The sequence below is a fragment of the Drosophila tropicalis genome, unplaced genomic scaffold (assembly GCF_018151085.1).
Source record: "Drosophila tropicalis isolate 14030-0801.00 unplaced genomic scaffold, ASM1815108v1 contig_593, whole genome shotgun sequence".
Taxonomy (NCBI): Eukaryota; Metazoa; Arthropoda; class Insecta; order Diptera; family Drosophilidae; genus Drosophila; species Drosophila tropicalis.
The window spans coordinates 14,406,762-14,422,313 of NW_027173070.1; the positions used below are offsets into that span (position 1 = coordinate 14,406,762).

Below are 15,552 nucleotides of genomic sequence, written 5' to 3' on the forward strand. Positions count from 1 at the left end.
AGCCGGTTCGGCCAACTGTGCGCATGTGCAGCCTGAACTTGGCGGGCCTCTCATAATTTGCAAAAAAGTAAAACAACAAAGAGAACGAAACCGAAGTTAAAGACGAAATTGCAGCCGAGGCTCGACTGAATTAAATGCTCGGTGTGTTTGTGTGTATGTGTGTGTGTGTGTGTGTGCAATAGTTAAAGCCAAAAATAGCATTTAAACTCATTAATTTAACGCGTGATTATGACCATGTTTGTAAGAGCAGAGCAGAGCGGTCCGAGGCTGCGGCTGAGACTAAGGCTTGAGTCGACTCTGTGCCGGGTAACCTGGCCAGCCACGATGGCTTGATGTTGCCTCTATTGAGCATATATATATGTACATATATACATATATACTTGTATATGAGTATGGAGTATGAGTAACATGGCCAAAAGGCATTATATTTGTTGTGGCTTTTATTATTGTTACGGCCAGTTGTTGCTGTTGTTTTTGGCATTTGGTTTTGCGCTTCTTTTGCGCGGCCTCCTGGTAGGTTGCCTATTGCCAGCCTCTTGCATTTGGCCATCGAATTGATGTTTTATGCATCAGCGGGACAATTTGGCTAAAGAGAGTTGACCAAAATGCACTGGGAATATGTCTATAATCTTGCAAGCATTCTATACACACATCCCCCATGTAGAAATTGTCTCAGTGTAGTGGCCGTGCTGAAATTAAATGCACATTCGTTTCGCAATGGCATAAAGGAGGAAAAACCCACAACCAGTAAGAAGGAAACAACAACCAAAACCAAACGATGCCACAATTGCGATAATTTTTCTATTTGTTAGCATTGCGTTTGGCTGGCTGCCTGGCCCCCAAAAGAAATTGGCCATGAACAGAAACTGAACCTGAACCTGGCCAAAAGACAGCATTAATATTTTATGTGATTATTGTTAAGGCGCAACCGATCTACTGCAAAAAAAGGGGTCTACTATGTTAAAGGAAGGCATTGAGCACCCTGTAAAAAAGAAAATATTTTAACTGATTTTAAGAGTGTCAAGGTTTTAAGGGAAGATCACAATTTTTATGTTTTCTTCTGAGACTTCGACTACTTTTAATTAAATGCCTCTTCTTGTAATCATTACTGGATTAGAATGAGATATTAAATACAAAACGGTTTTCGAAATGCCCATCTTTCTTGGCCTAAACTAAAACTTAAGAATCACTTTAAGCTACGAAATTCTTTTCATATTATAAGGTATTTTTTTAGTCGTTATAATCTCCATTAAAGCAAATTTGTTTGTTTATTTAGCCCAGCCATGCAAACAGCGGGAGGAGTGGAAGCGAAAAGGGAGAGAGCGAGGAGGGGAAGGAAGTTAGCCTTCCACTCGATAATTGCAATAAAAGTGCATTCTGCATTTTAGCCAAAGGCGCTAATTCATTTATGACGATGAGAAAAATGAGAAGGAGTTGGAGTTTTGGGGAGGGTTGGGGGAGAGTACTAGAAGAGAGATGGCCAAGTAAACTTAACTGGAAAATGCATAATTTTTCTTACGTTGTCTGGCCTGGGTGTGGCCAACAAAAACAACAATAGCAATGCCCAGAGCTGTGATGCAAGAAAATATTATTTGTTTAATGAGGAAGGGCAAGAGAGACAGACAGGGAGAGAGAGAGAAAGAGAGGGAGAGAGTGACAGTTAGATGAACGAACCGTTAAGTTGTTAAGGAAAGTATTTGGGCCAATGATCTGAGATAGTACTAACTAACTTAAATTACTAACTAATTCAAAAGAAATGGGCTACAAGTTCATTGTTAAGAGGTGCAAAAGCTCTTTCTATGGCCTTCCTTTGCTTTGAGTTTGCCCCCCCACTCACCACACTCGACCACCTCCAGCAAAGCAGAAGTTCCTTCTTATGCTCAACACTTGCTCTCCTTGAGCACACACACTCACACACACACATACTGATACACACGCACCCCTCTCAGTATCTCAGAGAGTTCTACCATGTCCAAAATATATCTACTTTAGCTCTCAGCAGCAGCAAGTGGATGGACTACTGCGTGGGGGTCCCTCTCTCTCTCTCTCTCTATCTCACTCTCTCTGTGAGGAAGCTGAAAGCTGCTGCTGGTGTTCTTGTTGTTGGTGCTGCCGCTGCCTACACAAAATTTTTAGACAAGCTGCCATTGCCCTTGCTCTTGCTGTGCGCCTGTTACCATATAGGCAAAGAGAGAGAGAGATAGTTAATAAGTGTGTGTAACTGATTGTGAGTGAGCGATTGAGAACAAGAGTAGGAGCAAGCGGGAAAGAGAGTGACAGAGCAAGAGAGAGAGAGAGAAAGAGACAAAATGGGTAAGAGCACGCGACTTAAAATTGGCCATAATAAATAAATATGCCATTAACCCAGTTGCTAACTCCAACTTAAGACCCCCAACTTGAGGTTCATTTGGCCAAAATGCAAAAGCAAATATTAGACGGCAGTTAGCAAATCAATAAATGAAAGAAAAACTTTCTAATCGCACAATAATTGCAGGCCAACCAGAAAAAAAAACCAAAAATATGCAATAATAAAAAAAAAATAAAATAAAAAGAGAAAAATTAGCAAAAAACTAAAAAGGAAAATTGAAAAGACTTGTTCGAGAGACAGACACAGTGAGAGGGGGGCAAGCAGAGACTAACAAAAGACGTTGAGACGAAGAAAGAGAGAAAACAGTACAAGTTTTTGGTCTATGCAATAATTATACAGATTAACCTATTTCGATAACTTTTAGTTAGAAGAAATGTGATTACGCCTAACACTAAGGCGACTTCATATGAAATACTTAAAATAAATTTAAAAAAAAATTAATTGGCGGAAGTTTTTAGTTCCCTAAAAACCTGAGGGTTCACCTAGACTGGTGCTCTGGAAGACCTAAGGATCTCTAAGGATTCGACACATTTCAAAGTAGAAAAAGCTATTGAGGCAGGAAACGGTCTTAATCATAATAGACAAGTTATTCCAGCATTAAGATAAAAACTAAAGCTACAAGGCTTAAATAAATATGATCTTTTGAATTCCCACGGATTATTCGAGTTCACTTTTTGCAATAAATTTAATATCAGTTCAGTATAAATAAGCGTAAAGCCTTCGATTTATTTTATATTGAAATTCCTTGATTTTTATACAATTTTTATAGTATTTTAGTATTTTCCCAGGCCCCCTTAGAGCGATGATGTTTTTTCTTGTTTTTATAGTGCGCCAATCATTTTCACAATTTCAATTTTCATTTACATTTTCATTTGGATTCGCATTTGGTTAATTTTTTTCATCTCATAATCGGCAATTTGCATTGGCACTTTAGTTGGCTAGCAACATGTTGCTTTAGTTAAGTGCTAAGCAACATTATGGCCAACCAATCAACCAAGTGGACATTAACATTAATTTATATGCCCAGATTAGAGAGGAGTGAAATAAAATTTATTGTAATGACACTGGCACGACATTGGCTAATTAAGTAAGCCAAAAGGAAAATTGAAACCAGTTTCAAAGAGAAAAAAAAAAAGAGTTTTTGTCTGTTTAGATGATCATAAGATTGATTTGTTTTTCACCCACCTCCTCCTCCACCTCCTCATCCTCCTCTCTCAACACATCACCCCGTTTGCAATATCGATGATAATGATCTCAGGCAAAGCCAACTCAAGTCAAGTTGGGGCCAATTAGGCTCCCCTTTTGGGCCAATTAAACTGGAATACAGGACCCTGTTTGGGAGGATACTGGCAATACATATCGTTTAATTGAAATAATTATACATTAAGTGCATTAATTATTTTCGCTCGCATGCAAAAGTCAAGCAGGACGAAAAAGTGAGAGGAGAGGACAAGAAGAGGAGTAAAAGAGGCAGCCTGAATGTCTTCGACTCGAGCCAACTTGCTTTTGTTCTTTCGTAATTATTAATTTAAGCCATTCTCAAGTCCGCTGGGTATCGCCATACTTACATACATACATATATGTACATACGAATACATATAGGCCATTACCATGAGTTGCTGCAACTGCAACCACCGACAGGCAGCAATAATAACTCGTTGCAACTCGTTTTGTTGTTGCCCGTTAGCTTAGGTCATAATTATTAACGCGAAATCATAATTAAAAATGTATTTAGCCAGACTTTGAAATATGCTTAGACGACAGCACTGTATTTTAGTCCCCAATCCGCTTCCCCTCCCCTACCCACCTACCAACCACTTCTAAACAGACCCATAACTTGCTCTTTAAACTTGCCCCAGAGCCATGAATTGTGTGTGTGTGTGTTGCAGGCTTGAGTGTAATGCGTGTGTAATTAGTCGGTAATTGGCAATGGGGGAGACTATGACACATCTAGAAATCGATTAGGAATGGCTAGAATGACAAGGGAAAAACAACTAGAGAAAAGGCAAGAAAAGAGCTACAGAAGCATAGTAAGTTAGATATGCTATCATATTGAGACTGTTCTGAAACTTCTTTCAGAATGGGATATTGGCATTGGTTTTAATTTAGAATCGTGGATCGTAATTCATAATAAAACGTTTCTAACTCGTGTCAATCAATGTTTTTTGAGAATGTTGACTTGGGGACTAGCAGTTGTATAGAAGAATTAATTAGTTAAGAAGCTAACCGAAGGACTTTAGAAAACTTTGTGACCTTATACTTAGATTAACAGAACCGTAACTTATCTCAAAGAACATCTCGATTAAGAGTAAAGCTAATTATTAGATGAAATAGAATTATAGGATGACATTCATCAATATGTCACAAATCAAACCAAGAGAACTCGATTATGTGAAGAAGTTTACTGAATAGAAGTTTGACAGTATAAGTATTCCCGATAGTTCTATAGAATATAGAATATTTATTTCTTCCGATTAGAGTAGCAGACACAAGTGTAACTTGTGTTACTTGCCACCGTTTAACATTCTGTCTGCATCCTGCTACTGCACTTTGCCCCCCTTATGTTGCCATCACTGGCTTTACTCTTCAACTAATTAAAACATACAATACCCAAATTAATTACTAAAACAGGTTAACTTGGGCGCAATAATAGCCCATCTATCCTGTGAGTTTTTGGTCGTTTGTTTGGAGAATGGCCACCAAATTCTGGTGATGGCAACGTCTGTTATAGTTATACTCCAGCTCCTGTAGCTGGGTAGCTGCTGTCGCTGATGATGATGATGATGTCGTCGTTGCGGATGAGGTTGCTCTTGCTTTTGTCACTGATGTTGCTTTTGTTGTTGTTGTTGTTGTTGTTGTTGTTGTTGTTGTTGTTGTTGTTGTTGTTGTTGCTGTTGCTGTTGCTGCTTTTGGCGCCAACCAAATTTGTTTGAATAATTATTGCAGTCAACTGTTGGCTGGGGTCGAGTTCCCACATCCTTTGTCCTCTGCGAAGCGCAATTGTTTTATTAGTTCCCTTGTTGCATGGTGTAAGTGTGTGTGTGTGTATGTGTGTCTACTTCAGCGTTGTGTATGCAAATATTCTAATAACTAGTTTTACCTTAGCGACATGTGTTGTTGGCCACAAAAAAGCAACATACAAAATATACATTTCACTTGTCCCTTTTTGGAAAAAAAAAACAAAAAAAACTTCTTGTTTCGTCTCGTCTCGTTTACTTGTCGTCGTTCTCGTCGTCCTTGTCAGCTGCGCCACTCATAATTTATTGAAGCACATAAATTTCACTTAATTGGCATTTGGCAATAATAATAAAAACAACAGCAACTAGGACAACTAGCGACGATGATACTAACCAACCTATTGAAAAGTCTTCGCCTGAAAAGCTTCTCCATCTGTCTCTCTCGTATGCGTATTAGTTGCAATTAGTGGAGAAGACTAATTATATAGTAAAGCACCAACAGCAGCTCAGTGGAACATACTATATAGACCAAGTTGTTCTCAATGAAAATGTGACAAAATTTAGTTTAACTTAAACTTGTCCCACCAAAGTTTACAGATACATAAAGCAAATTTAGCCTTAGTTCTGTTAAGACACAAGATTTTTAAGAAATTATCTTTTTGGATGACGTTAAAACATCTATTAAATGGTTTTCTTATTAGCTGTCTTACTTAGCCTTTGCATCATTATCGAAAAAGGCTATTAGGTATGGGAAAATATCGATAACTTTAACCAATGTTCAGTATTTTTCACAGGATTTTAGTAGTTTTGGTCGAAGTTAGTTCAAGTTATAAGAACAACTATGTATATTCTAAATAAAAATGGTTATGGTTCTCACAATTCGATAATAGTTTTCTAAATAAGAGAGAGGCAGCTAATAGTGCCTGATAGTGATGCGAGGTAAAGAGTATTTTTGCTCAAAATAATGCAAAAATGCAGGGACAAAATAAACCTATTATGTTGCAACAAAGACCTTCTTCATCTAGCTGCTTAAAGACTTAAGACTTTTGTTATCTTTCTATATAGTTAATGTTTTTACAGTCTAACTAAATTAGTTATGTTTAAAGTTTTCAACTGAGCCCTTCCTTTGAGATTACCTAATAAAACACAACATGATGTCTTTCTTGAGAGGAGGGACTATTAAGAAGCAAGGAAGAGGGAAATTTATGACCTTTAATAACAATTTCAATGCATAATTCTGGTTTTTAGTTTGCTTTTCTAAGACCCCAAACCAGTTCGGTAATTTGGTTTTAATGCAAGAATTCTTAATTAAAGAGCTAGCGAGTTATTCAAATGCAAAATCTGTTGACATAATTCAAAAAGACGAGAAAAATATTGCATTTTCTCGAAATTAGTTTAAGAATACACACATTTAATATACACCCACACACACATACATACACATAGACATCCTGGTCCACATATCCTTAGCCTGGTTAGCAACTTGGTTAGCTGCTTTGCTTTCACTCTGATGATGCCAGTACCAACAATTTGATTATGCCATGTCCGGCAGCTATTTTAGATTTGATTTTCACACACACACACACACACACACACAGTCAGAGAGTGAGTTTTTTATTTCATACTTTTTCATATTTTAATTTAAATTAGATAGAGAAAGAAAGAGAGAGAAGGATGGAGAAATATGTGGGTGGTTAGAGTGAATGAGAGGTTGAGATACTCCAGACAAACGCCTGTTATAACTCATTCAGACTCATTCCGGGCTTAACGCGTTGATGTATGCTAATGAGCCAGCATTGTCCTGCTGCTGGCGCTGGTTAGAAGGCGGATGAGAATGTGTAGCGACCATAAATATGCATAATGCAATTAACAACCAAATGTAATTGCAAAAAATGCAAGTGTTGGGGCAGGGAGGAGAAACCAGGCAGAAAGACATCAAGAGAGAGAGAGGAAGAGAAATGGTGGCCAATGGCATTAACTATGTGACAGTCAAGCCACCCGCATAGCGCTGACAACTGACTACTGACTAGTGACTTGTATGCGAAACGTGGACTTTAGCTCGTCAGCTGGCTGTCACATGGCGCCAGTTGGCCCCTTCTCTCTTTTTCTCTTAGAGCTTTTGCATATACATATGTACATAGATACATATGCCTTTTGGTTTTAGACTTTCCCGCGCCAACTGGCGAAAAGAGCCTGCAACCTGTTCCTTTCGCACATTTTAATTAGGCTATTAAACAATTGCAGAACGCATGTTAGTTAGGCCAGCGACAATCAAACAACCTAGCAACCGGTTTTCCTATTTTTTTGGTTACTGCTGTTTTCTGGCATTTTTTAGTTCCGCCTCAAATCGCCTGGCATCGGTTTCGGTTGCCACTGCGAATCTGTGCCAAATTTCGCATAAAAAAAAATAAACCCAAAAAAAACCCATTGCGTGCCTGAGCCTAAGTCGTCGTCGTCGTGGTAGTCGGCTGCAGTTGACTTGGAGTTTCAGCGACTTTGCCTTGTTTTGCATTTGGAGTTGGAAATCGGAATCGGAATCGAAGTCAAGAGTCTGCGTAATAAAATGCATTTTAATTTGGTTAAATGTTCAATTAAATCTAAACATGCACAGTTTTCTGCTGTGCTCAATGTGTTTCGCATTTTCCTGTTCCCTGTCGCTGTCGCTAAAGTTGACTTATGCATTGTCCGTCAGTCGAGTGAAGTAAACTCTCTACTAGTCCAGAGCAATGTGTATGCCAGGATTTATAGTAGTCTTTGGAATTATCTTCAATTAAATTAGTCTGTTATAGTCTTTACCTAGGTTGTTTGGATTTTAGCTCGCAAATTAAGCATTTCAAAAATTTTACGTTTTGAATATGTTCCGACCAGCCATAAACGCACTTGAAACGACGGCACGCATGCATGGTGGCCGAAGCTATTCAAATAAATATTCAAATAAATTTTCGAAGGAAGGTCCCTCCAAAGGCCAATGCAAAATTCGTGCTCATTGCAAGCCTGCTCCTCCGTGTGATGAATCTAAGAAATTTGTCTCAATGTGGGAACCCCCGAAGGATTTGCCCAAACCCTATGCCTTTCCATTTCCCGATTTGCCGAACGAATGCTGTGGTGTACACTGCGAGAAGCCATTACCCCGTTTCGATGAGATGTTCTATCGGCCCTCATGCAAGGATGGCAAATATCAAAGGACATGGGTCGAGTGTCCAGAGTTTCTGATGCGTAAGCGAAAGACCTGTTGTTACGACAAATTGACGGCATTAGCACCAGCTCGACGTGTAAGTGCCAAACGAGGACGCCCACCGTGTCCACCACCACCCAACGATTGCATTAAGGATCACCGACCCAAGCCGTGTCCCAGATTTGCTCAGCTACCAGGATGTCGTCCGGGACGTCGCCCACCGCATTGCTTTAAGCCGCGAGGGCCCGCGTGTTGCCGCAAACTTTGCGCCCCGCAGCCCAGTTGGTCGGAGTGCAAACAACCTGAACTGATGATACCTTATCTACCGCCACCCGAATGCTTCTGCCTTACACCCGTTAACCAGTGCCGGTTGATGGCATATAGAGAATGGATAAAGAAGCATGGAACACCTAAAAACTGCGGCAGAACAAGAAAGTCTCAAGTAACAAAAAAGAAAGAAACTTAGTCAATTGGTGGTCGGAATACATTCAGAAATAAAAATTCCCAACATTTAAGTGTTTTGTAATTTTATTTGGTTAACCAATCGATTACTATTGATCCTTGCTTGATGAATTAAGGATGGTGATTTTTGTATTGATGCTAGTACAACCAGTCTCCAGTTTTTTTAGGGCCTGTAACAAGGCGTATCGCATGAGTATACGTGAATATTGTTCGTTTAAAGTCGACTGCAACACGGCTTTGGGTGCTTTCTGATCTTCCGTGATTCCAGGTTTCGTTTCTACAGGTACTTCTATTGTCTGGAATGGCTTGTATATTGGAATATCTTCTTCAGTTGTCTTGCCTTCCGAACACTTTCGAAGAAATTCCTTAAATCCACTAGTCGTTTCGCCTGCGGGAGAATCTTCGACTTGTCCCTTTGATCCATTTAGCTTATTTGCTTGCTCCCTTTCCAAAAGCTTCTGATATAATATATCGATGGAAGTCTTATTGTCAACTGGGCTAAGAGATGGACTGGTTCTTGCAAGCTGCAGCTCTGTTGTAGAAGAGGAACTATCATTCAAAATGGCAATTGCTTGTTTTTTGTCCTGGTCGGAGGGTGTGTAAGATTCCCATAAACCATCATAGCCAAATGCATAATCATCGTTACTCCATGCATTACTATAGTCTTGGGGTGAGGTTGTTTCTGCTCCTTCACTTGGAGATTCTTTTATGTTGCTGCTTTCGGTTGTGTCTTGTGACGCCTGCATGTTGGGATAAAGAACGTTAAAGAGCTCGGTAACCCTTTTCGTCTCCAGTTCAAATTTGTCCAAGCTCTCCTTAGTGAAGGCATGAGCGGGCAGTTCTTCGGCCACCTTATTTAGATTTTGAACCATACTTGAAACGGAGTAAAGGGCAAATTCTTTGGAAAACACAGGCTTATCGTTCTTTTGCACACCATTTACATTATCCTTATCAGATTCCTCACTTTCTTGATCATAATATAGTTCATCAATTTTTGCATCGAATTGTGTTTGCAAGTCAACAACATCCTCACTGGGAGTAGTAAGCTCGAAATGATTCATAGAATTTGATTTCATCATTTGGTCAGCATCAAAGGATTCGATCGATGGTTTACAAGAAGCATCCTCCTCCAATTCTTCGTTTTCATTGACTGTGTTTCTATTCCCTTCAGATAGAGTCTTATCTGACGATTCGCTTCCCACCAGATGCAGGTCAACTTTCGAGTTGTTTTCAATCTCAATGTTGGGATGATAGTACTTGGAAGAAGACCCTTCTGGCTTAAGGTCATCAGACAAGCAACGTGAGGTACAACGCCAAACTTTAGATGGATTATCCTTGTAGAGCGTTATTAGACGTATGACCTTCAGCATGCTGGTAACACGAGTCATGTTGATAAAGCAAAAAGAAAAAATTTTGAAAAATCGGAAAGATTTTGTTTCTTTATTTTTAAATTTTGTGTACCCCGGAGAGTAGTTTTGGATTACACATCCAAAGTGGATGCAGGTGGTAAATGAAATGTTTGAGTTTCTAAAGTTTTATTTAAGTGTTGGAGCATGAAAATCAACGATTGCTTTGATATATGTATTGTAAAATGAATTTATTCCCCCAATTGAATAAGACTGATTACTGGGAAAGAAATATAACTTTCACTATAGTTTACAAGACCTTTGATTAACCAGGATCTTGTAAACTACACCGAAAATTATATTTCAGAACAGCATTTGCAATTTCCTATTTAGCTCATCGCTTTTAGCATGGTTCGAGGCATGTGGTCATCTTAATACTGTGTTTGGCCAATCGATCGGCATATCGATTACGCTCACAAAGAGACATTGTGTCTAGGCAGCGACACTCTCCTGGTCGCTCTGGTGGATGTGCCAGCTCTTCGCTAATGCACTCTGAGAAACTGGGAAAGGGGCACCTGATCTTTTCGCAGTTGGAGGGACGACGTGCCGATCCGCAGGTTGGCGGATTGCGAGCCGCTCGACAACATGGCATTCGGAGACGCATACAATCCTTGGCCTTTTTGTTTATGCAATCCATGCGCTTTTTCTCATGCTCGTTGGTGCATGCGGAGCGTGGACAGAGCGGCATACAGCGTCTTAATATCTGGGGCGGGACTGCATCACACCAGCTGCAGACTCGTTTCGGAACCATTCGGGGACAGCATTCCCACCATGTTCGCTGATATTTTCGACACTTATCCGAAGGTCGGTAGTATAGAACATCGAAACGAACGTCTTCGCATTTGGGACAACATTCGGGAGGATAGTCCCACAAGAAGTCAGGTCGTTGTGGCTTACCCTTTGCTTGTTCCCACATGGACACAAATGGCTCAGGTTTTATTTTAAAATCCGCTTTCTTACCCGACTTGGCGCACGGCTCATTAGAAATACGTGTATTCACACAGCAAGGATATCGCGGGAGTGGTATACAATCTTCTTCGCTGCATGGCCTGACTGGTGGATCCGTTGGACTGCAACGTCGTTTTTTCAAAGGCTTACAAATAGTTTCCTCTGTGACGGGACAGTCTGAGGGCAGGCGGTAGTCGGGCATCTTTTCTTTATGGAGAGCAACTGCCCGATGAAAGAATGCCACAGGCACGGACAATCTACTTGGTCTCAGCTTACTGCTCAGGGCCAGGCGCATTGCCATGTCTGTAAGCATTTCACGCAAGATATGAGCTGAAAATTTTGACAATTTTTTTGGTAATCCTAACGCCAAAGGTTTTGATTTAAAAATAAAACAATGCTAGATAATAATTGGTGGAAGAGTAATATACATTTTTTTAATGAAGGCCACAGCACAGCCAACTATATAAATCAAGTGAGATCACAATTTCAACGCAAATAAACTTCAAATTTTCAATAAACGGGCATCGTTGGTAAATAGTTGAGATAGATTCGAGACCAACTTGAATTGCAGTTTGCTCCCAGCATGTTAACAAGGCTAAAACATGCTGTGAACAAACTGCAAAAGAATTTGGTAACCGAATATCTCAGTTTGCTGCCAATCTTTGTGGTGTCCTTACTGCCAATTGCGACAGAATTTCAAACTCTCGAATCTCTTGAGGTATTCCCCATAGCACCGACAGTGTGCTGGTATTGGAAAGTATTCACTATATCTGCTGCTGGTGGAATTCATGCGTCGGTGTTGTTCCATTCGGGCACTTGTATTCGGCATTAGACCATTGATTTTAGGTACTAGTCCAGATGTAACGGGTGTAAGTTTCGAATGTACCGTCAAAAACTTGCGCGAGGCATCGCCTGGTTGACCTCTGGGTAGATGTTGAGCATCTGAACGTTTGATGATGGGCGATGGCGATGGCAGTAAATTCTTCTTCTTTGTGGCCGTAAATTCACCATACATCTTGGGTTTCAACAGAGATGGACGATGTAGCCACATCGAGGCGTACTTCCGATCAGCCATGGTTGGATTTAGAGCCTCTTTTTGGGGAGATTGCACAAATTTATCGAATATGGGAAAGAAGCGTCGAATCGATTGCGATTTACAGCGAATGTGTTGAGTGTTGGCGGATTGGGCCCGGGAATATCGTACTAGAAACTTGGTCAAGCGTTCTGCACAAATAGTGGCCAATATCGAGGTTCCCATAATAATACTAATAAGTAATATTTTTTGTTTTGTTCCCTTAGATTTCGTTTATTTGTTGTTGTTGTGGGGATGTCGTATTCAAATATGAAAAACGTAACGTGTGATTTGGAAAAACGTCTGACTTGACCGAAACTCTTGAAATAATTCAAGTAAGCCAAACTAATGACAGTTGATACCAAAGGATGACACAAAAGTCAAAGCAAATTAAGGGTGGTGAAAAAATGATTTTGTTTTATGCCTTACTCTTCAGTAACGGGGAGAGAAATTTTGAATTTTTTTGGGGTTTGAAATTAAGAAATAAACAGATTAATCATGTATTTGTCACACACTTCAATTTATTTTCGAAATTTGGCATAATTAGTTGGACTTTTGTTGATATGTGAATTACAGAGTGGACAAAACGATGTCAGGTTCAGTAGTTCTTGAACCTGACTCCGTTGTCCATTCTGCAATTCTCGTATCATCGTATGTGAATGCCTCTAGATCTTCAATCCCATCAAATCTCGACGACGTTTGTAGGCAATGGCTTCGCACTGAGATATGTGCTGTCTGCACTGGCATTCCCTAAATCGCTTAGGTCGTTCCCAACGTTTCTTTATCTCGGAGAAGGATGGATGTGGCGCACGTAGTTTGCGGCAATTGGTTGGATGTTTAGTTCGATCGCAACGCGGTGGACAGCGGGCACCCTTGCAGCATGGCCAATGTGTTTTCTTACAGCGACGTTCTGGATCTCGTATGTGTTGGCAAATGCGTCGCATTCGTTCGTAATCCATTTCGCAGGCCACCTTTGGGCAGCGCTCTTTGTAGCGATAAAGAACTTCGGGCGGCTCAATGCCATCTAAACAGCAGACCTTCTTCATTCTCAACCTTACGCGGGGGCATTCAATCCAAGTGCGTTGATAGCATCGACACTTCTCCGATGGTTTGTAGTACATGTCGTCAAAACGCGGCAGGAGATCCGTGCAATACGGTTGCTCGTGGGGCTGGCAAGGTGGTTGCCACATGGAACGAAATGGTGGCTTTGGAGGCTTCTCTTTCTCTCGTGGCGTGTATTTATCGGGACAAGGAAGTCTGTGGGTTGGCCGATAGACACAGCACTTGCCTGGTCCTTCGCGTTGCATTTGGTCCAAATACCTGTCGGCGGGTAGCACTCGTGTCAACTTATGACGAGCCTGTTCGCAAGTATCCGATTTAACGAAATGACATTTTTGATCGATTTCTAAGCAAGGCGGATCCGGGAATGCGGGCACGCGACTCGACGCAAAGCATCGTGTCAGTGTGGGAAATTTCACCAAACGTGAAGACAATTTCCACTGCATTCCTACAAGAACCGAATACAAAATTTTGAAGGGCCGAGATATTTTTGTTTAAAGATTTGTCGTCAAAAATTTTGAGAGATTACTTAAATCATTTTTGTTTTGCCCTTGACAGCTTTGGCTTAGGGATTTCGAATTCGGGTTTTAAACGGACAATAGGAGACTAGAGCTTGGGTGCACGACTTCAGTTTGCCACGATTGTGATGATAGGCACTCCAGACGTCGCACATATTGGGAAATATCCTGCAGGTACACTCGAGGGGACAAACTCTTGTCATGCACGGTTTTTTGCATTCGGAGAAGCTCGGGTACGGTGCCAGTTCCTTTTTGCAAACGGTAGGTCTGCGACCCTTTGAACATTTCGGCGGCTTACGACCTGTCTTACAACCGGGCCATGTTAGATAACTGGCACATAACAATCTCATGGCATGATGGTGCTTCTCAATTGCTGTCAGTGGAGGACCTGCCGGAGGCCTCTGTCGTCGTTTCATGGGTGGATAATATTCACGATCATAGCAACACGTTTGTTTCGGCCGCAACCATATTAAGGGACATTCGGGCCAAGTGCGTTGATACCGACGATTTTTATCCGATGGCCGATAGTAACACTTGTCGTACCTTATTAAATCACAATTCATGTTCCCCTGACGACGTTCGTAGATCTCCATCAAAAATTTTGGATATTCCTTCTCCAAATCGAATATGTTTTCGTTTCGCTCGTAGCAGCGATTCGAAAACGGTGTCATCCGTTTGCAAACCTGCTTTTGCGCCGCACACTTCGTAGTCTCTGCATCACGCATGTGGCAACATTTACCCGAACTGGCATCATATCTGCCCCAGTTATATGCCCTCGATTGCTGATAGATTCCAATTGCGCGTTTCAGCAGATTCCATTGAACTTGCGACGACTTCGTAAGCATGCTGAAAAACGGAGAATTTGTTGTTTTTTTTTTAGAGGTGTGTGCCGAAAAGTTTTGAAATTATAACTGAACACAATCGACAAGCTCTACAACATCGTTAGAAAAAAATTTAATTTGACAATTAAAACTTTCACAAATGATTTCTTAGCTTTATTTCATTGAACTATAACCTAATTTTTATACAGTCCTTGAGATGCCATAAAGAGAGTTCGTAATTTAAGACTTCTTGTTGCGATAGTATTCCCAAACACTGCACATTGACGGAGTTTTCAGACAATTACACTCTGTGGGCTTAATATCAGGAAGTGGATCAATTAGGCACTCTGAGAAGCTAGGATACTTCGTAAGCCTACGTTGACAAACTGCTCGCGGCAAATCGGCCTTGCTGCATTTTGGTGGATCACGCACACGCTTGCAGAAGGGCAACTTGAAGCGGGGACAAGGCGAATCCTTTGGCACGATACAGTTACTGAGTTCCATGGATGCGACACCTAACGTACAAGGACTTCTATCACATGCCGACATTTTCTTTTGGGCCGTCTGCCTTTTGCGGCGTTGCGTTGGAATTGGCTTGAAAGTGCAAGTGGCCTTCACTTTGCGACGTTTTAGCACACACTCTACCCAAGTGCGTGGATACTTGCGATTTAGTTTATCCGTAGGCTTGTAATGCTTAATATCAGCGAATGGCATTGCCGACGGGCACTTGCCTTTGGCGCAAACCTTGTTATGGTTAATAAAAGCA

General features: G+C 40.9%; 3 protein-coding genes across 8 annotated transcripts in view; 1 reads left to right on the forward strand and 2 right to left on the reverse strand.

Moving 5' to 3' along the window:
- pdm3 (pou domain motif 3) overlaps window positions 1-15,552 on the forward strand; it is a 93,869-nt gene that overhangs the window by 43,693 nt on the left and 34,624 nt on the right. The window lies entirely within an intron of this gene.
- Window positions 9,011-12,787, reverse strand: LOC137576818 (uncharacterized). The gene has a single exon (XM_068290129.1). The coding sequence runs from the start codon at window positions 11,627-11,629 to the stop codon at window positions 10,712-10,714; it is 918 nt and encodes a 305-aa protein (XP_068146230.1). The 5' UTR covers window positions 11,630-12,787; the 3' UTR covers window positions 9,011-10,711.
- LOC137576819 (uncharacterized) lies at window positions 12,890-14,034 on the reverse strand. Its single transcript, XM_068290130.1, has one exon. The coding sequence runs from the start codon at window positions 13,891-13,893 to the stop codon at window positions 13,054-13,056; it is 840 nt and encodes a 279-aa protein (XP_068146231.1). The 5' UTR covers window positions 13,894-14,034; the 3' UTR covers window positions 12,890-13,053.